The 20,051-nt window shown below is 54.6% G+C and overlaps 1 protein-coding gene across 6 annotated transcripts in view; it reads left to right on the forward strand.

Moving 5' to 3' along the window:
* Positions 1 to 7,428, forward strand: part of ARAP1 (ArfGAP with RhoGAP domain, ankyrin repeat and PH domain 1) — a 36,428-nt gene extending 29,000 nt beyond the window's left edge. For 4 of the 6 annotated variants that reach the window (XM_063393677.1, XM_063393684.1, XM_063393682.1 and 1 more), the window contains 13 exons: positions 40 to 187; positions 392 to 475; positions 634 to 702; positions 874 to 991; positions 1,833 to 1,946; positions 2,561 to 2,703; positions 3,331 to 3,363; positions 4,222 to 4,304; positions 4,772 to 4,822; positions 5,208 to 5,271; positions 5,464 to 5,619; positions 6,572 to 6,609; positions 6,791 to 7,428. In XM_063393677.1, coding sequence (XP_063249747.1) covers positions 40 to 187; positions 392 to 475; positions 634 to 702; positions 874 to 991; positions 1,833 to 1,946; positions 2,561 to 2,703; positions 3,331 to 3,363; positions 4,222 to 4,304; positions 4,772 to 4,822; positions 5,208 to 5,271; positions 5,464 to 5,619; positions 6,572 to 6,589 — 1,081 coding nt within the window. In that variant the 3' untranslated portion in view covers positions 6,590 to 6,609; positions 6,791 to 7,428. The remainder of the gene's footprint in view (positions 1 to 39; positions 188 to 391; positions 476 to 633; positions 703 to 873; positions 992 to 1,832; positions 1,947 to 2,560; positions 2,704 to 3,330; positions 3,364 to 4,221; positions 4,305 to 4,771; positions 4,823 to 5,207; positions 5,272 to 5,463; positions 5,620 to 6,571; positions 6,610 to 6,790) is intronic. The other 2 variants (XM_063393679.1, XM_063393678.1) reach the window with 2 other exon arrangements.
* The last annotated feature ends 12,623 nt before the right edge of the window (positions 7,429 to 20,051 follow it).

Genomic DNA, 20,051 nt, shown 5'->3' on the forward strand with positions numbered 1-20,051 from the left:
GGGGCTCTGGGGCAGGGATCTTGACAGAGTTCCCCACAGGGTGCAGTGCTTCTCTGGAGAGAATCAGATGAACACACACAACCTGGCTATTGTCTTCGGGCCCACACTCTTCCAGACGGATGGGAAGGACTACAAGGCAGGACGTGTGGTGGAGGACCTCATCAGTCACTATGTGGAGATCTTTGACGTAGGTTCACCCCTGGGTCCTAGTGTGTGTGGACATTCACAAGGAATGTAGAGGTGGAAGGAGAAGGAAATCAGATGCTTTTCTGTGGACATCTTGTTTTGGAGAGAGAGGAAGAGAGAGGACCATGTCTTTTCAAATCTTGGAAATCTGAAGCCTGGAGCCAGGATGATCTGGTCAGCCATGATGGCTTCTCTTCTCCGGCAGGTCAATGACCAAGAGATGAAGAAGCAGCAAGATGAAATCACAGCCATTATGAAGATGCGGGAGGCATCATCCAGTGGTACACAGGTGGGTCCTGGACATGGGGACATCTTCTCCTGAGGCCTCCAGTGTCTACTGTAGCATCTCCTGGACATGCCCTGGGCAAGGGATGTCCACACTGGTGGGGGGGATTTCACCCACACATGGGAAGCTGCAGGTTGAAGCACTTTACTGTTGCCCTCCAGCAAGCTGGGGACTTCATCTGCACTGTCTACCTGGAGGAGAAGAAGACAGAGACAGAGCAGCATGTCAAGGTGAGCGATTGGGCAGGGGGTGCAGAGGGTGAAGAGGGGACAGGGATCCCCTCGTTGTATGTCCAAGCCTCTGTGGTAGCATGGGAGACTCACACTGAGCTGGTACCTCTGTGGTGTGAGGATGGAAGGGCCCTGGACACTGACTGATGGAGGCTTGCCCTTCCCTCTCAGATCCCAGCCACGATGACAGCCGAGGAGCTCACCTTTGAGATCCTAGACCGGCGGAAAATTGCCATGAAGGAGAAGGACTACTGGAGCTGCTTTGAAGTGAATGAGAGGGAAGAGGCAGGTTGGTGCAGGGACATGAGGGTGGTGATGATGGGGATAGAGAGATGGAGATGAAGGTGGGGATGATGTTACACGCAGAGATGGGGATGAAGTTAGAGATGATAATGAAGTGGGGATGAGGATGGAAAAGACGATAGACATGGTGATGCAGATGGATGGGAATAGAGATGCAGATGGAGATAGGAATGGATATAGGGATGGGTATGAAAAATCTCCCCTTGTGATTGCATCATGGAGCAATCTGGGATGGGCTCCAGGTGCTCTGGGGAGGACAGTTGCTTACCTCATTCAGCTTGCACATGGCCGAGTACTGCAGATGGGCTGGAGTTTGGGCCAGGATGTCTGTCTGTATCCTTAGGAGTTCAAGTGCCTTTGAAGCTTGATGGGGAGAGGTGTCCATGTTCTCTGGCCACCAAAGTGAGCAGCTCTATGTTGGCCATAGGCAGCAGCAAGGGAGAGATCAACAGAAACAGGATGAGACCCTGGTCCTGCCTGCTGGTGCCTTGAGCTTCTGCTGCCAGTGGGTGGGGGGGTCAATCTTTTTTAGGTAACAAGTGACAGGACAAGAGGAAATGGCCTCGAGTTATGCCAGGGGAGGTTTAGGCTCGATATTTGAGAAAATTCCTTCAACGAAAGAGTTGTTCAGCCCTGGCACAGGCTGCCTAGGGCAGCAGTGGAGTTACTGTCCCTGGAGAAATTGACAAGAACTGTAGATGTGGCACTTGGGGACATAGTTTAGTGGCAAGACCATGCCAGACCCTCAGGGCACAAGTGTGACACTCTCTGGATGGGAACTGGGCCAGGGTACACTTCCTGAGACCTGCCTGTCTCCCGACTGACAGAGCGGCCCTTGCATTACTCGGAGAAAGTTTTGCCCATCCTGCACTGCCTTGGGACAGAGAGTTACTTGGTGGTGAAGAAGCAGGTGTCCATGGAAAACATGCTCATCTACCTTGGTGAGAGGCAGGGGCCATGGTTTGGGCAGGGAAAGAAGGAAGGGGATGGAATGGGATGGAATGGGATGGGATGGGATGGGATGGGATGGGATGGGATGGGATGGGATGGGATGGGATGGGATGGGATGGGATGGGATGGGAGGGGATGGGATGGGATGGGATGGGATGGGGTGGGATGGGATGGGATGGGATGGGGTGGGATGGGGTGGGATGGGATGGGATGGGAGGGGATGGGATGGGATGGGATGGGATGGGAGGGGATGGGATGGGATGGGATGCGATGCGATGCGATGCGATGCGATGGGATGGGATGCGATGCGATGCGATGCGATGGGATGCGATGGGATGGGATGGGCACACAGATGGGGATGCAGAGTGGAGGGAAGGGGATGGAGAAGGGGTTGGGAATGGAGAAGAGGATAGTATGGGATCCATGCAAGTAGGCACCATCTCAGTTAGCATGATTTGGAGCCCCCTGATACAGTCATGGCCAAATGCTGTGCCCAGAGCACTAGGGAAGCTGGTCCTGCCTGCCCTGCCTGGCCTGGGCTGTGCCCTCCTTGGGTGGCCTGACCCCCCTGGGGGGCTGGAGCCATTCAGGCATGTGCCCCCAGCCAGCAGAGTGGGTGACTGCAAGCATGGCATGATGAAATTCCGGGAGGAGAGGAACCTGCTGGGGCTTGGGCTGAGCACTGGCTTCCACGTCCGCTACTTCATCCTCAACCACTCCTGGCTGCGCCTGTACAAAGAAGTGCGGGTGAGCCCTGCCTTCCCCTCTCCCTTCTGTCTCCCTTCCGTCTCCCTTTCGTCTCCCTTCCCTCTCCCTTCCCTCTCCCTTCCCTCTCCCTTCCCTCTCATTTCCCTCTCCCTTCCCTCTCCCTTTCCTCTCCCTTCCCTCTCCCTTCTGTCTCTCTTCCCTCTCCCTCTCCTCTCCCTTCCCTCTCCCTTCCCTCTCCCTTGCCCTTTTCCCTCCCTGGCCCTTTTCTGGCCCTTCCCTGTCCCTGCCCTGCCCTGCCTTGCCCTGCCACACTGTGACTTTGTGGGGATTCCCTGAGGACATGGGACCCATGTGGGCTGGCATCACTCGGGCAGTGCAGGCAGTCATGGGCAGTGTGGGCAGTGCCAGAGATGGCCCCAGAAGTGCTGTCACCCAGACCTGGAGCAGATCCTGGAGCTCTTGGGCAGTGCCAGGGCTGAGGGGGGACATGCTGGCATGCTGGCTGTAGAGGGGCAGCCACTCCCTGCCCTTCAGTTCCTGGTTGCCCTGATCTGACACTGCACCCTAGCACATCACCACTGCATCCCTATGCCCTGCCCGTGGGCACAGGGGGCTGCAGGGAGGGGTGCCCCACCTCTGCTTTAACCCCTCTCCTCTGTTGAACAGAGCCTGAGGCAGTGGAGCTCCCCCTTGGAGAGCGTGAGTAGGGAGGGGAACGAGGGGCTTAGCTGCTGTGCAGGGGCTCCCACGCCCTCTGCCCTTACAAGTCTGCCCAGGGTTGACCTCAGATCCAGTCCAGGGTCAGTCTCAAATCCAATCCCACAGCACACATGTGCCAATCATTGGAACTGTCTCTGGTGCTACCATCTCTCCCCATTTGGCCCTTCTGGCTTGGGAGTCCTGCTATCCTTCACTCCAGGCAGCCAGAGCTGGGTCTGGGGAAGGGACCAGAGGATGGGGATGGGCTGAGCTGCTTCCTCATCCTGTGGGCATTGGATCGGGCTCTTGTAAGTCAACACTGCTTGCATGTGAACATGGATGGAGGGTTCCTGGGGTCCCCAGTGTGGCGCCTGCTTCTGGGTTGTGGCAAGGCACAGCCAGCACTGGAAGGGTTGTCATGCTGTGCCATGATGATGGTGGGACATTTAGGAATGTGCTCTGGGCAGAGTGGGTCTGGAGAGTGCGTCTGGGTCCACTACTGGCATGGATGTGGCCGTGATGCTGAGGAGGGGTATGAGGTGGGGATTCCATGGGGAATGTCTAGTGCCAGGCTCTCGAGACCCTGTCACAACATGCCAGTGCTGGTCCCACCTCTGAAGGCAACTGGCACTGTCTAGGGGGGACAGGCCACCTGTGTCCCTTTCCTGCTACCTGTGGCACTTGCCATGGGTGGCAGACACATGCTGTGCTCCATGTGGGGCTTCCTCCCTGTCACTATATCACTACAGCTTTTCCTCCCTGCTGGGGGTCAGACCCTATCTCAGCAACGGTGGGCACTGAGGTGGGTGGGACAGGTCTGGCAGCCACCAGCCCAGGGCCCGTTCCCTGTTTCCCCAGAGTCACAAGCCGGAGAAGGAGTGGCCTGTCCGAAACCTGAAGGTCTACCTGGGCGTTAAAAAGAAGCTTCGACCTCCGACGTGGTGAGCAGCAAAAGGGTGGCCCGTGGGGCCAAAGGATGAGGATAGGAGTGGAGATGGGGACAGGGACAGTTTTGGCTGCTGGACCTGTCCCTTGCTGGCCAGGCCTCCTGCCACCAGGTGTCAGACCAGCCCTGTAGGACGCTGCTGCGGCCCGGTCCAACCAGCAGGGACTGGGCTGTCCCCAACACTGTCCAAAGCCCTGTCCACGGCCCTGTATTCAGCGCTGTCCCTGCCCTGTCTTTTTCCCGAGCCCTGTTCCTGGCACTGTCCCCGGGGGTGTTTGTGGGGCTGGGGGGATTTGCAGAACTGGGGGAGGGTTTGTGGGGCTGGAGGGGGCAATTGCAGGGACAGTGGGGGGTTTGCAGGGATGGGGATCGGGAGAGATTAGAGGGGTTTGCTGGGGTACTTGGCCAACAGAGGACGGAGCGTGGGGTGTTGGGATTAATGTTTTTACTCCCCTTTTCCAGCTGGGGCTTTACAGTATTCTACGAAAATGAGAAGCACGAGAAGCAGCAATGGTGAGGGAAGGTGACACGGGATACTAAACTTATCTCTGGGACAGATGGACATGTGGCAGCTCTCTGGAGCCTTTGCCATGGCAGAGGGAGATGGGTAATCATAGAAACCATGAAATGATTTGGATGGGAAGTGACCTTGAAGGTCATCCAGTTGCACCCTCCTGACATTGGCAGGGACATTATAAGTGTGGAGACAGCCTGGCTGAGCACTCCTGGCCCCATCCAGGTTCCCCCTGGGGCCTGTGGCTGTCCCCTTCAGTCCCCTGGGGTCTCATGAAGAGCAGCAGCTGAGCTCTCTGGAGTAGGCGGGTGTCCCTGGAGCGGGCAGAGGCGGCACCCTGCTTGCCTCCACCACTTCCTCTGGCTGCTGACACTGTTTCCACAGGTACCTGTGCTGTGACACCCAGGCTGATCTGCGGGAGTGGTTTGCCACCTTCCTCCAGGTGCAGGTAGGGAGCGGGCTGGACGATCACTCCCTGTAAAATTGAGGTACCTCATGGGGGATGGTCCCAGAGGGATGCTTGGCCAGCAGAAACCCTTTGGGGTATCCAAGCATCCCTAAACACCAGCATCCTAGGGCAAAAGAGAAGTTCTGGGGTGGATGAGTCTCCAGTCTCCGTCACTGTCCCCTCTGTCTGCAGAACGGGGGTGTCCTATGGCCCTCGGAGCGTCCCAAGACGCGAGTGGTACAGCCACAGCAGGATGCCAGGTTGGGTAACATCTCCCTCATCCCGCTGCGGGGCAATGAGAGCGAGATGAGGAACAGTGTGGCTGCTTTTGCTACTGACCCTCTAACTGTGAGTGATCCAGGGCCACTGGATGGCCCTCCATGCGGGGCAGCATCCCCCCCTGCATCACATGGTGGGGGGGTCCTGGTTTCCAATCCTGGGTGGGGGATATCTTGGCTCCCATTCCTGCTCCCATTGCTTTTACTTTACATTACTCTTATAACTGCATCATTTCCAGTGATGGATTTGAGCGGGCTAGTTGATCCTTGGGGGGCTGGTGGAGTCACCTGGGTCCAGGGGGGTCCCAAACCATGTGATGCAAAAAGAGGAGATTCTGCCATGCTCCTGATTTTTTCTCTAACAGGGGTGGGTTTGCTGTCCTGGTCACAGATCAGCTCCCCATCCTGCTGTCTTGTCTGTCTGCACAGCTGTCCTGCCCAGGGGCTGTCACCCATCGAGTGTCCCTCAACCATGCGGGTGCTGATGCTGGACTCTTGCCCAGCCATGGGGCTGGTGGTGGGACAGAGATGATCCCACCACCTCCAAGCCAATCACTTGGGCCCTCGTTGCTGCTGTAAACCAGGGGACAGGGCTGTGCCACGGGAATCCCCCATTGGCATCAGCTGGGCATCACCCAGTGGGTGCTCAGGGATGCCCCAAGGGCAGAGAGCAGCATCTTTGCTGCCCTGCAACCCCTGCACAGGCTCAGGTTTATAACAGAGGGCAGTGGGGAGGGCCCCAGGGGCTTTGCTGTGGGCTGTGCTTCACAGTGTGCTTGTGGTGGTGTGGTCTGGTACAGGGGACCAGCACCTGAGCTCCCAGGGGACAGTGGGTGAGTGTCCCCCAACACGGGGCCAGCATGGGAAGGGGTTCTGGGACCGCAGGGACCCTGGGGCGACCGTGGTTTCTCTTGCTGGGGGTTTTCCCTGTGTCCCCTGGGTGCCATGCTGCCAGTGATGCCCAGACATGGAGGAGGAGGAGGCTTAGGATGAAAGGTGATCTGTCTGCCCTTTGTCCCCAGCTTCTGCGGAACGTCTGAGCTAGAAAACTGACATGCCAGTGAGTTTCCCCTCTGCCTGCACCTCCTGTCCTGATCTGGTGACAGTGAGAGCCCATGGCTCTGTCTGTCATATTGCCATCCTGGCTTGGGGATATGACATGTGTCCCCAAAGGTGGGAAGGGGTTGGAAGTGCCTGCTCTGTCCCCTTTGCTGATACTTTGCTCTCCACTTGTGCCACAGGTTCGTCTCCAAGGGGGGCAGCCCTCGGGCTCCTGCACCAGCCCGGCACCTGCCAGGGGTCCTGTTGCCTCCAGAGCCTCCACTGGCCCCTCTCACCTCCCACTGTGGGGACCACAGACAGCCAGGAGGGGAGATGGCAGCGAGGCCACCTCCCCTGCCCCAGCAGAGCTGGCCTTGGGAGCCATTGCCAGACAGCCCACAGGATGTCAGCACCTCGACTCTATGCCCCAGCTGCCTTTGGCCACCTCTTCTTTTCCCAGCTCTGGGAGGAGAAGCAGAGCCTGGCTGGGAGCTGCAGTCGAGGGCTTTTACATTTCATCATCCATCCCCCATTTTTAAGTCTTTCTCCTCCAAAATGATAAGTCAGGTGGGAGCTGCCCTTCCTGTGGGATGCGGGACTACCCCTTCACATGGGATGGCCTGGCCCCAGGCATGGCATCATCATACTCCCATCACTCCTGGGGAAGTGTCCCCTCTATGCCGAGAAGGGCAGGGTGACAAGAGCCTCAATATTCACCCAGTACTGGGAAGGGGGTGCCCCCGGTCTATGTCCTTCATCTGTCAGGATGGAGATGGCAGGACCAACCCCTGTGTCCCACTGCTGCCTCTGGATGATATTAAAGGTCTTAAGAAATGAAGTGGGAGTGTTCAAGTCTCTGCCAGCTGCGCAGGGCAGTGGGCACTGAGAGCTGCCAGCCTGGAAGTGCAGAGGGACGGTCCTGGGTGCACTTGCTGGGTGGTTGCCAGAGAATGGGTTCCATGGAGAGGGCAGTGAGCTGCCCTTTTGGGGACAGAGCAGTGGCAGCCCAGTCCAACAATCCTCTGCCAGGATTGCTGAGCAGCCAGGACACTGTGTCAGTGCCAGAGTTGATGTCTGTGCTGGACTGCCACTGTAGGTCACCAGGACTGGGTGGGAGCTACCGAGAAACACTTTTGCAGGTGTGTTTCAGGGCCTGGGCCCCTGCAGTGCAAGGCACAATGGTCATGTCAAAGCCAGAGGCTGGGAGCTGTCTCTTTGGATCGTGGCAGCCATGGGAACTCCTCCCCACAGCCCATGGCCGATGATGTGTGCTGCTGCTCCCTGACGGTGCTTGTGACCTTGCAACTTGCCATGGAAACCTTTTGAGCTTCATCTCACAGCCATCATGGTGGGGAACATCCTTGGAGCTCAGCCTGAGTGGCAGAAGGTATCTGGGACTTCTTTCCCTGGTTTCCAGGGATGTGGGGATACTAAACCCCACAGATGTGGCGGTGCAGGGGTGATGAGAGGCAGGGATGCTGGTCCCCAGGGATGGAGGGATGCAGGGGGCTGGTGTAACTGCAGGGCTGGGAGCATCCTTCCCTGCTGAGTCTGTGGCAGCCCTGCGTGGGGGCGTCCCACCGCCCCCTCCTTGTGCTGAGCCGCCACAGGGGCTGTCGGTGAGTCATGCGTAGGAGCAGGAGGGCTGTCAATCACCTGCAGGCGCTGCCAGGGGGCGGGATGGTGGCAACGGTGCTGGCAGTGTCACCTGCAACACTGCAAGGGCTGGAGGAGCCTCCAAGAGGGAGACAAGACCCGTGTCCCCACCTCCCCCTGCAAACAGCACCCCCCAAGCCTGAACTATACCAGTGTGTGGCTCAGGCCCCTCACTGTTGTGGCAGGGTGAGGACCCAGGTGTTGCGAAGAGGAGGAGAGCCTTCATCACCCTTGGTCTCATGACCTCTCTCCCCTTCTGCCCTATGGGGCTTCTAGTGCCCAGGACTCTGTGGGCCAGGAGCAGATGCCTGGCACTAAACCCCAGGGATGTGCCCAGAAATACCATTAGTACTCAGCTTTGTTAGATACCCATTCACTCATCCATCCATCCATCCATCCATCCATCCATCCATCCATCCATCCATCCATCCATCCCTTTCTCCCTACCTCCTTTCCCACCTCTATCTCTCTCCTGCCCCACCACCATTCCCTCAATCCATCCCCTTCTCCATGTCTCTCTGGCCATGCAACTGTCCCTCTTACCCTCTTTCCCACTCGTTCACCACTAGGACATCCAATCCTTTCATCTTGCCCTGCTCCAGGAGCCGAACAAAGTCTTTGCAGCTGCCAACCAGCCAAGCTTCCAACCAAGGCTGGGTTTGTCCTCCCTGCATACCTCAACAGACCAGGGGCAAAGTGTGGGTGCAGCAGGGGGATGCTGGGGACCCTCCTGAATCCTATGAATATGAGATCTGAGGTTCCCTTCATCTCTAACCATGTTCTTTGGGGAAGGGATGAATAGGGAGCTGCTGGTGGCCCACTTGAGAGAATCTGACAGTGGACAGGAAGGTTGTAATAGTGATGCTGGGAACCCCTGGATCCCTTAAGCATGAGGTTTGGGGTTCCCCTCACCTTCATAATGTTTTCTGGTGTAAGAGATGGGCAGTGAGCTCTTGACGGCCCATCTGAGTGTAGCCAGGATGCCGTGGTGATACTGGGGCCCCCTGCCCTGATGTCCTTGAGCCCAGTGAAGATGTGAGGGGCCAGAAGGCTCTGCAGCACCACTGCTGCACTGGGCTGGTACAGCATTGCCCGGTGGAGAGATGGATCCACGCAGGAGCCTGTCACTCCGGAGCAAGACGGATCAGGCCTCTCTCCAGCTTTCACTATTCATAGCCCTGTGTAGGCGAGCACCATGTGACACCCCACATCGGCAAGTGATTAATTGCAGAGACATTTACAAACAACTTAATAAACTGACACTGGTGGGGGTTGGGCATGTGAGGGTGTCTTCTAGCTTCTCCACAGCCACAGGCTGGGACTCAGCTGGGACCTGGCTGAGAACCACAGCCTCTTCCTGTAGTGCCGGAGGCCTTGGCACTGTCCCTGTCCTTGTCCGTGGCCGGGTGGTGGTGGGAGCATCGGTGACCTTGTGTGCCAGACACATAGATTAGTTGAATGCCAGGCTTGAGTCATGGTCATGGTGCCACCAAGGACGATGCTGCTGTTCCTGAATGCTGCCTGCCCTGAGTGCTGCCTTTCCTGGGCATTGTGTCTTGTGGGGGGACACCCCACAGTCACCATCCTCATCCTGGGTATCCTGAGGAGGAGCTAGGTGGTGGTTGGACAGCCTGGCATGATGCCACAATCACCCCATGGCACCAGTATGGATTGTCTCCAGGGGCTGTCCCCGACATCCTGCTCCCACAGCCACTCAGCCCACCACTCTGCATCCCACTGAGTGGCTTCTACCCCTGCATTCCCCCTTCCCTCTCAGTAATGAACTCAGCAGATTATCAGGTCCTGGGTTATTAGAGAGCAGCCGCACTCCAGCAGACTTGAAACCAGTCATTATTTCGTCAACAGCCCCATTAAACTGTCACTGGCTTTTTCCAGCCTTTTCCCCATTATTTTTCCCTTTTCCTTGCCTCTTACCTTTTTTCCATCTATGCCTTTTTTTATCAGAGCATGTGGCTGCCAACACACTCAGGATGGTCCCAAGGGGTTCACCTCATCCCTCAGCTATCAGTTTACCCATCCAGAAAATGGGATCAGGCTGAGGAAGGATTTGAGGAAATCTACCACTCCCAAACTGACACAGGAACCCCCCTCCCCCTGCTTCTTCCACTTTCAGCCTGGCCTAGTGATGGAAAGGGGCTCTGGATGTTGGGGAAGGGAGAGAAGAGCCTGTGGGAGGGTTTTAAAAGCAGAAAGTGAAGAGGCAGAGGAAAGGCCCAGCTGCTTGAAGCCTTTTATCCTTCATGGTGCTCTCCCCTCCTTCCCCTGCTCTGTCCACTCCCAACTTCCTGATGGCTGCCCACTCGCCAGTAGGCTTGAGAAGAAAAATGAAGGAAATTTAAATAGCTGGATAAATGTTGGGCTGGTATGTTGGGGAAGAAAGGCTGCAGAAGTGGGTTGTGCTTAGGAGGGTCCCACGGGATGGGGCATCTGTCTCTCCCAACTCCAGTGGGGTGCTGGCAGTGCCAGGGACTCAATGCCATGTTGCAGGTGATAGGTGTTGGGAACTCAGTGTCTTGGGAGAATGGAGAAGGTGTTTAGGAAAGGATGTTTGCCCTTGACTTTGCATGGACGGAGCTGGTCAAGGAGACGTGACTAAAGCAAGATGGTGACCAGTGGCAGAGGTGAGAGCCAGACTGGGATTTTCCCTGTCAGGGGGACCTTCCCAGTGGGCACAGGGACCAGTGGACACAGCCAGCTGTCAACCTCTTCCCAGCAGAGTCCAATGGTGTCATTGCATTCCAGAGCATGTGGGTCCGGCACACGAACAAGGATGCTCTGGCTGATGGGTGTTTATCCAGCACTCTCACAGCACCGGCTTTGATGAGGAGCTGGGTTTGTCTTTCTCCATTAGGGAGACGTTATTTTGCATTTATTTAAAAATAGCAGAGCTTTCAATCTCTTTGTTAACATCAGACCAGCTATGCTTCTGAGTTGTCAGTCCAGAGATACCCCTGATGCGTCCCTGTCCAGGGCTGGGCACAGAGCCCAGCTAGGATCCCTTGGGGCTAGAATCCCCAGGGAGATGTGTGCAATGTGGGACAGGCAGATACATATAATTGCTGAGTTGTCAGCATCCTGGCTGCTGCATGTCCCCTGGGTGACAGCCCTGCTCCTCTCTGTGCTCCCCACTCTAGGAGTGGGGAGAAACACGGATGAGTTTTTCAGGGATAGTGGGAGAACTCCGTGACCCTGTGGGCTGTAGAAGGATCACGGAAGGGATCTGAAGCATCTCTGGAGCCTCCCTGGAACATCCCTGGAGCATCCTTCCCCAGGTGTCAGAGCTGCTCCCTGAGCTACAGACAAGAGCCCAGCAGGTTCTGCAGGTTAAGGCAGTGAAATCCCTATGGAAGCAATTGTTTGGAGCCCCATGGCTCAATGACCATGGTGCTCTAAGCAGTGATATGGATGTGCCACATGTCCTGCAGGCTGGGCACCCATCCCCTACCCAGCCCTGCACCCAGATGCACTAGACATGGGTGCAGCTGCAGAGGAGCAGGCACAGCTCTGCCCATCCACTCATGGATGACAACTGTCTCTGGTTCACCAGGACTAAAAAATCTCTGCCCTTGTTCCACCTCCTGGGAGATTCGTGAGGAGCCCATGTTGGGCTGTGACTCCCAGATGTATGAGCACCCTGTATGCTTTCACTGACATGGCATGCCTGGATTTGCAATTCCATGCATGACCATGCATCCAAACACACACATACATGCTCAGGTACACACACATATATGTATTCCACCTAAATACGTACCCAGGTGATCAGCAGCTCCATGGACATGTGCCCTGAACCCCCTGAACTATGTCACCCCACTTCCATGTGGGTTACCACTGAAATGGCAATGAGATTTGGCTTATTAGAAGGCAAGGGAGATGGCAAACCTCTGTCTTGAGTGTTCATGGAGGCCAGGCCTTGCTGAAGGAAAAATAAGATGAAAGGAAAAATAAGAAAGAAAGAAAGAAGGACAAAATAAAGAAAAATAATAAAGGGCAACAGTAAAATAAGCAAAGGTAAACCTAAAAAATCCCTAAGACATTATATATAAAAAAAAACAGAGAAAAAAGGCTCTTTGAGGAGAATCACTTCAAATTGGCTATTTATCGGTGCAGCATCCCGCTGGGAGGTTACCATGGCTACCTGGCAGCCAGCAGCCGGGGCGGCAGCATGCCAGCCCCATGTGCCTTGCCGCGTGTCCCTGCGGTCCCTCTGGCCACCAACCTTTGAGTCTGATGCTACCAGTGTTGAGCAAACCTCATCATCCTCAGCCCCACCCTGAGGTGCTGCCCTTGAAGGGCACATCCTGAGGATTGCTGCCCACTTGGGAGGATGCCCAAGGGACTAGAGGCTGGCATTGGAGGCATGGTGGGAAGGGGATGTCCTTGCACAGCCCCCTGTGCAGGTCGGGGGCAGAGCTGAGCCTCCACCTGGGAGGGAGGGATGCCTCAAGGGACTTCTGCTGCCCAGAGGAGCACAGGTTCCCCCTTTACCCCTGGAAACCTCATTGCTGCTTCTCCCCACCCCAAGAACCCATGGAATATGGTGAGGAGTGGGGCTGTCATCCAGAGCACATGCTATCACTACCCTGGAGGAACTGAGCCCTCTCCTTGCTGCTCACCAGCCGTGATTTGAGGCAGGTGGTTGGGAAACCTTTGGGAAGAGTCTTTTGAAGCCTTGTGCTATCCCTTGGGGATGCTGCTGCTGGGTTTGGAGGGATAGTGCAGGAACTAGAGAGTTCCCAGGTCAGCGGTCACATGGATCCCTTCTATGACCCCGAAAGACCATCTCAAAGGCAGCCTCTCTCCATGGGACCCCCACTCCCCCTTCTGGGTGTACCCATGGGCCATGACAAGGGGACACTTATTGACCCTGACCCCTACTGAAGGTGCAGGGAAACGTCTTCTCATCTGCCCCGAACTGTTGAAAGGCAAGAATACTGGGACACATCTTCCCAGGAACTTGGAGCTCCATCCTGCTCTTTCTGTGTCATCAAGGCTGCCTGGTTCCTGCCCTGTCCCCTGTCCCCCACCTCATCTACCACCAACCCTGGGGGCATAGGAGTATTGGAGAGGAAGCCCCTCCACTCCTCCTTTCACCTCCAAAGCAGGGGTGGACTCGTGCCTCTGGGTGATGGGAAGGGGGAAGAGGGGATTTGGGACTTCTGGGCTCAGTCTGCACCCCAGTGCCATGCCAGGACTGAATGCCTTGGTGCCTCCATGCCCTCTTCCACAGGCAGCAATGTGAGAGCTGGGAAGGGCTCATGGGTGGCAACAAGGATCTCCAAAACCTTGAGCATCTTTGGAATAAGGAATCACTGGAGGGGGTCAGGTCTGGCTCCCTGGTATGGAGGAGGACTACAGGGATGGTACCCGGGCTGTGGCCCCTGGTAGAGCCCTGGGGGCATCCTTATGATTCCTGGCAGTTCCCAGTACCAGGGTCTGACCCTGCAGCCCTGCTTAAATCCCTGTTTCCCACTGTCTGTGTGCTGAGTGATCCCCCCAGTACAGCCCCGGGACGGAAGCTGTCACCTGGAGAATGGCACCACAGGGATATTTTCCCCTACTTTGGGCTCAGGGACACATCATACTATGGGAGGACAGAAAAACTTGAGGGGCAATGAAAAGTGAGTTTGGGAAGTGGGGGCAGAGTGCCCCCCCTGCCCCTTCGTGGCCATGAGCATCTCATTCCCTTGGCTCAGCCCTGCAGATGGTCACCCACGTGATGTCCTGAGTGCAGCAGAGCTGGCAGGTCCCTGTGCCCTCCTGTGCCCAGCTGACAGATGTGATCAAGCAGGGGACACCGGCAGAGGCTGGAGGGCAGGTTCAGTGGCAAGTGCTGGATGGGGCTGCAGGAGCTGGCACCAGCCACCCTCCCACTGCCCTGTCAATCCCAGGGGCCTGCAGGCTGAAGGAGCTGTGGGTGGGGAGGCTGTAGGCTGGGAGGCTGGGAGGCTGCTGAGGCCAGCTTATGATGGTGTGAAACAACTCTGGAGAAGGTGAATGACTCAAATTTCTTCCTCTTCCTCCTCCCTTTCCCCTTCCCTTTTTCCTTCCCTCTTTCCTCTTCACGTTCTTTCCTCTTCTTTGCCCCTTTTTTCCCCTTCTCCCTTCCCTTTTTCCCCTCTTCCTTCCCCTTTCCCTTCTTTTCCCTTCACCATCCTTCCTTTTCCTCTTCTTTCCCCTTCCCTCTCCAAATCCCATTTCCAAAGCCAAGCAAAGTCCTTGCCTCCTCAGGCTACCCAAGCCCCTTCCTGTGATGTTCCATCTCATCTCCAGCACCTTCCCAGCCAGCAGCACAGAACCTGGACGGCTCCAGCATGGGATGGGCTGGCACTGGTGACAGCATTGCCCCAGTGCGGGATGTGGGTGGTAGTGGATATTGCACCCCCACAGGCCCCAAACAGCTTCCTGGGACACACATCTCCACCCCAAAATACACATGGGATGTTTCTCCCTGTTCTGACCCCATCAGGGGTGAGCTGTTGGACCTGTGGACACAGGGAATATTTTTCTGATTCATTGTGAATTTATTGCTTTTTTTTTTTTTTTTTTGAGAACATCTTGTACTGACATTGCAATAAAAGCAAGGCTCTAGGTTTCTCTGTGTGTTTTTTTCTGTTCTTTATCTGTTCCCAGGATAAATGTCAATGGAAAAGGAAAAGCTTTCCTTCGTTTTGCTGTTTTCTTCCCTCCCTGAAAGACTCCTCAGGTTTGTGAGGGAAAATGGTGGAAAAATCAGAAAGGGAAAAAAATCCCCCAAACTTGCTGAAGCTGAACATTCTCATGCGTGTGTCTTTGTTCGTGGCAGGACCAGGAGGGATTAAACAGATACGTAGATGTGGCACTTGTGAATGTATTTTAGTGGTGGGCTTGGCAGTGGTGGGGAACTGTTGGACTTGGTGGTCCTTGAGGGCTTTTCCAACCTTGATAGTTCTGTGATTCAAAGTAGGAAAGTGTACCATGGCTCAGACCATCCCAGGAAACTGGACTGGGTATCTTCAGAGGAAGGAAAGTATCTCCTTGCATGCACAGCAAGAGAGCTATCAGCTCTGAGCGTGATGTGGAGCCCATTTGTAGGGAAAGTATTCAAGGAGCAAATTGCTTTGTATCAGCAAATACATCTCCATTAGTACTGGAATTGGTATCCTGCACAATGCATGCTCGAGGACAAAGCCTGGCTATTCAGAGCTCACAGAATTCAATCCTGTTGCTGAGGAGTATCAGCAGAAAGCAACACAAGTCTCATTTCGTATTCATGCCACAAATATTGGTATGAGACCACAGAGATGAAACACTGCCTACAGAACACTGGCATCACTTCACTTTCCCAGCAGTAAATAAAGACACACAGCCCATGCTGGTGCCCAGTGCGGGATCCCCAGCAGCTCTAGCAAAGAGAAAAAAGAAAGATTTGTAGGAGATATTGTGTCAAGACTTCTGACTGTCGTCACATCTCCCAGGACCCAGTCCCTCCAGCCAGGAGTTCAGGCTAAGGTGCCCCCATCAGATGCACCTGGAGAAAGTTTCTTGGCAGAAATTATTGGCCATCACTGGGACCTTGCTCCTGTGAGATGGATCAGTGAAGCCCTGGTTTGACTGGCTTTGTAGCAGGAGATTGGACCAGGAAAGTCCGTGCTTGATAGCAACCCTGCTAGACAGGCAACATTCCAGGGAGGGGATGAACCACTGCAGCCAGCATGCCCTCCACCAGGCACATTCCTTCTACTCCCCACAGGGTGGAGAGGGCTACCCAGAGATGTCTACCCAGATATGCCCACCCAGCAATGCCCATCCAGTAATGCCCACCCAGCAATATCCACACAGCAATGCCTACCAGCAATATCCACACAACAGTGCCCACCCAGAAATGCCTTGTGTGCTTCCAAGCAAGAATTAGCAGGCATTTATCTGAAAAAACAAAAAAAAACCCCCAGAAACCACCCCCCAAAACCAACCAACCAACCAATCAAAAAAACCCCCAAAAAATCCAAAAAACAAAAAACAAAAAACCCCACCAAAAAACCCACAAAAAAACCCCCCCAAAAACCAACAAAAACACAACACATACACACACACAAAAAACCCCCCAAAAAACCTCAAAACCCCCCCCAAACCAAAAACAAAACCAAAAAAACCCCCAACAACAACAACAACCACCAAAAAAACCACAAAAAACCCCAACAAAACACAAAAAAACAAAACCACCAAAATCAACCTCAAACTGAGCATTTTTATTGAAACACACCAAAACATTCCAGGAGCAATAGAAGCATTTCATCATCGGCTTTTTCCGATTCTCAGCCACTGTGACACTCCTGGGGCTCCACACACTGTGCTGCCTTTTGTAGAAGAACTCTAAGAAGCTTTTGGATATGGGTCAGAGTTTTCTCTTGAGGAGAACATAGTACAGAGAGATGTGCAGCTGAGAAAAACATGTCTCTTAAATATCAAGAATGATATTTGGAGGGGAGAATAAGAAGGGAGAGAACTATGCATTGCACCGGCCTCATGGAAGGAGTCCATGGGGATTTGGAGCAGGTGAGATGGTGGGGATACATGTGGATGTGGCACTTGGGACCACAGTGTAGTGGAGGGCTTGGCAGTGGTGGGGAAATGGTTGGGCTTGATGGTCTCAGAGGGCTTCTCCCACCAAATTCCATTATTCCATGGTAATATGCAGACATGATGGTCGTTGCCTGGGATCTGGAGATGGATGGTTCCTTCTGGTGGTCCTTGCACCCAAATCTGCTCTGATCTTCTCAGCTGCTTCTGTCTGGGGACCACTGTAAGACAAAAACATCTCTTGGGAATAAGAGAAGCTGAGATAAACAAGCATGGGAACCAGCTTTTCTGGGAAGAAGGGGATTCCTTGTAGATGTCTTCATGCCAAGATGATGGGGGCTAGCAACCCACTGGGTGTGGGATAGCCCATACACGGCAGCCATCCTACTCCCACCATCCACCACTGGCCACTGCAGACTGTAGGGACCAACCTGGCCACCAGCCACTTTGGTGGGACAAGATGAATGAGTGCTGGAATGGCTCCCATGGTGCCCCACAGCAGATTCACTCCCCAAAGGAGTGCAGCCAGAGGATGAAAACCTAAGTCATTAAACCTGAGACTCAGGGTGGAAATAGGAATTAGAGCAAAATGATGGTCCTTCAAATAATCTCAAATTAGTCCTGGCTCTAGTCTCAGCTCTTGGGGGAAAATTTGGGCAAGTAATTGCAGGTCTGGGCCTCAGTTTCCCCTTGCAGATAACAAAGGCAGAGGATCTTGGGTAACTGATACAATCCACTGCCTATATCTGTAGACCATGGGGATATTAATCCTGGTGAATTTGACAGGAACTGATGTGATTTGAGTGCTAATCCCTTAATATCTATTGCTGCTCTGAATGTCCCAGCTGGTGGATTCACAATGGAGCAGGGAAGCAGCAGCCCCTCCACGGTGACTTTAAGGCACATTCCTCCCTTCTCCCTGAAAGACACTGAAGAGATGAAGGTCTGCAAGTCTAGTGAAGAGCAACCAAAACAGCTCTTTGTGGTGCAAAATCGCAATACATTAAGCCAAGTTCCCAGTTTGGGAGTGTGGATTGGGCCTGTGGTGCAGCACACAGCATGGGGAGAGAGAGTGCAGAGGGATGCAGTGGAGCCTGCAGACCCCAGACATGCTTCTGGATTTGCATGTGTGGCTGTGCTGGCCCAAAACAAAGGTCCGTGGCTCCGTGTTGCCAGTGGCCCAGAGATGCCAAGGGTGAGGGAAAGAGCAGGGCAACGACGTGCATCTTGTTAGCGGCACAGGCAGTGGGATTCAGAGTGCCCCTGGCATGTTTACTGGCAACACCAAGGATGTGGCAACACCACCTGTGGTGTGGTCACCATGCTGTAGGGAAGGGATGGCATTGAGAGGGACCTGGACAGGTTAAAGAGGGGGTGCTGTGCCAGCCTCATGAAATTCAACAAGGTTAACTGCAAGGTCTTGCACCTGGGTCAGGATAATCCCAAGCACAAACGCGGAATGGATGGAGAATGGATTAAGGGCAGCCCTGGGGAGAAAAACTTGAGGGTGTTGATGGATGAAAAGCTCAGGATGCCATGGCCATGTGGACGGACAGCCCAGATACCCCATGTGTCCTGGGCTGATCCCCAGGAGTGTGGACAGCAGGTAAGGAAGGAATTCTTCTTGTCTCTTCTGCTCTCCTCTGCTCTCCTCTGCTCTGCTCTGCTCTGCTCTGCTCTGCTCTGCTCTGCTGAGACCTCTCCTGCAGTGCTGCTTCCAGCTCTGGGGCCTCAGCATCAGAAGCACATGAAGCTCCCGGAGGGAGTCCAGAGGAGGCCGTGGAGATGCTCTGACAACTGGAACACATCTGTTATGGGCATCCCTCCTATGACTGAAAGAGTTGGGAGTGTTAAGCCTGAAGAAAGGAAAGCTCTGGGGAGACATTAGAGGCCCTTCCACTGCCCAAAGGAGCTCCAAGAGAGCTGGAGAAGGATGTTGGACAATGGCCTGGAGTGACAGGACAATGGGGAATGGCTTTAGTCTGACAGACAGTAGGGTTAGATATGACACTGGGAAGAAATTCTTGGCTGTGAGGGTGATGAGATTCTGGCACAGGTTGCCCAGAAAAGCAGTGTCTGCCTTCTCACTGGAAGCATTCAAGGCCAGACTGGATGGGGCTTGGAGAAACCTGGTCCAGCGGAAAATGTCCCTGCCCATGGCAGCAGAGTGGAACTGGAGAAGCTTCAAATGATCCTTCCATCCCAAACTATTCCATGGTTCTATGATCTTGAATCAAGACCTTCATTAGCTGGATGATCTGGTCTTTGTCCAGGACCTGGTCCCTAGGAGCTTCATCTTTTGTCTTTAGTTCTTGCACTGGAAGAAGTTGAAATGCTTAAATATCTTTGAAAGCTCAGGCTGCTGTTGCTCCTTCTTTATTCCCTCCTCTTGTGCCAGGAGGTGTGAGGTTTCATAGAAACCTCTGACCCTAAATTCAGTGTAGGATGGGTGTCCTTCCCCAGGGTCCCTCCTGTGCATCGGGTCTTTAGCTGAAAGTACAGGCAGCACTGGCACTGCAGCAACTTTTACCCTTCTCCAGCCACTCTCTGACACTGTCCCACCCTGCTGACAGCTCACACTGCCAGACCCCAGGCCATGAGGCCCAGGACAGGAGATCAGCATGTTCAAGCTGGGGACCCAAGTGGTTTGGACTGTTTATAGGACGTACACTCTCTGACAGGGCCAGTGCTGTCCAATATTACGGAATCACAGAACCATGATTTGGAAAAGCCCTCTGAGGCCACTGAGTCCAACCATTTCCCAACACTGCCAAGCCCACCACTAAACCGTGTCCTCAAGTGTCACATTTACATGGCTTTTAAATTCCCCCCCTGCCATGGTGCCTGCACTTCTTGACAACCATATTGGGGAAGAAACTGTCCCTTATACCAAATCCAAACCTCTCCTGAAAAACTTGAGGCCATTTCCTCTTACAGAAGAGGAAATGTATTGCTCAGTGCTGCTCAGTGCCCTTAGGAAAGCAACCTGCCTGTGGACTGAGTGCTGCCTAGTGCAGCTCAGTACCCCTGGGACAGGGACAGGTGGGAACAGTGCTGCCCAACAGTGCTGTGTGCTGCCGATGCCACCGGGGATTGCGGTCCCAGCAGGGCCAGAGGCGCCAGTTGGGACGGCTGCCCCCGCGGGGAGAACGGGGAGGGCAGGGCCCGTGGACCATATCTAGACAAAGGCAGCCGCTCCCCGGCGCGGCGCGGCGCTCGGGTGAG

Source organism: Prinia subflava, chromosome 3 (assembly GCF_021018805.1).
Source record: "Prinia subflava isolate CZ2003 ecotype Zambia chromosome 3, Cam_Psub_1.2, whole genome shotgun sequence".
NCBI classification, from domain to species: Eukaryota; Metazoa; Chordata; class Aves; order Passeriformes; family Cisticolidae; genus Prinia; species Prinia subflava.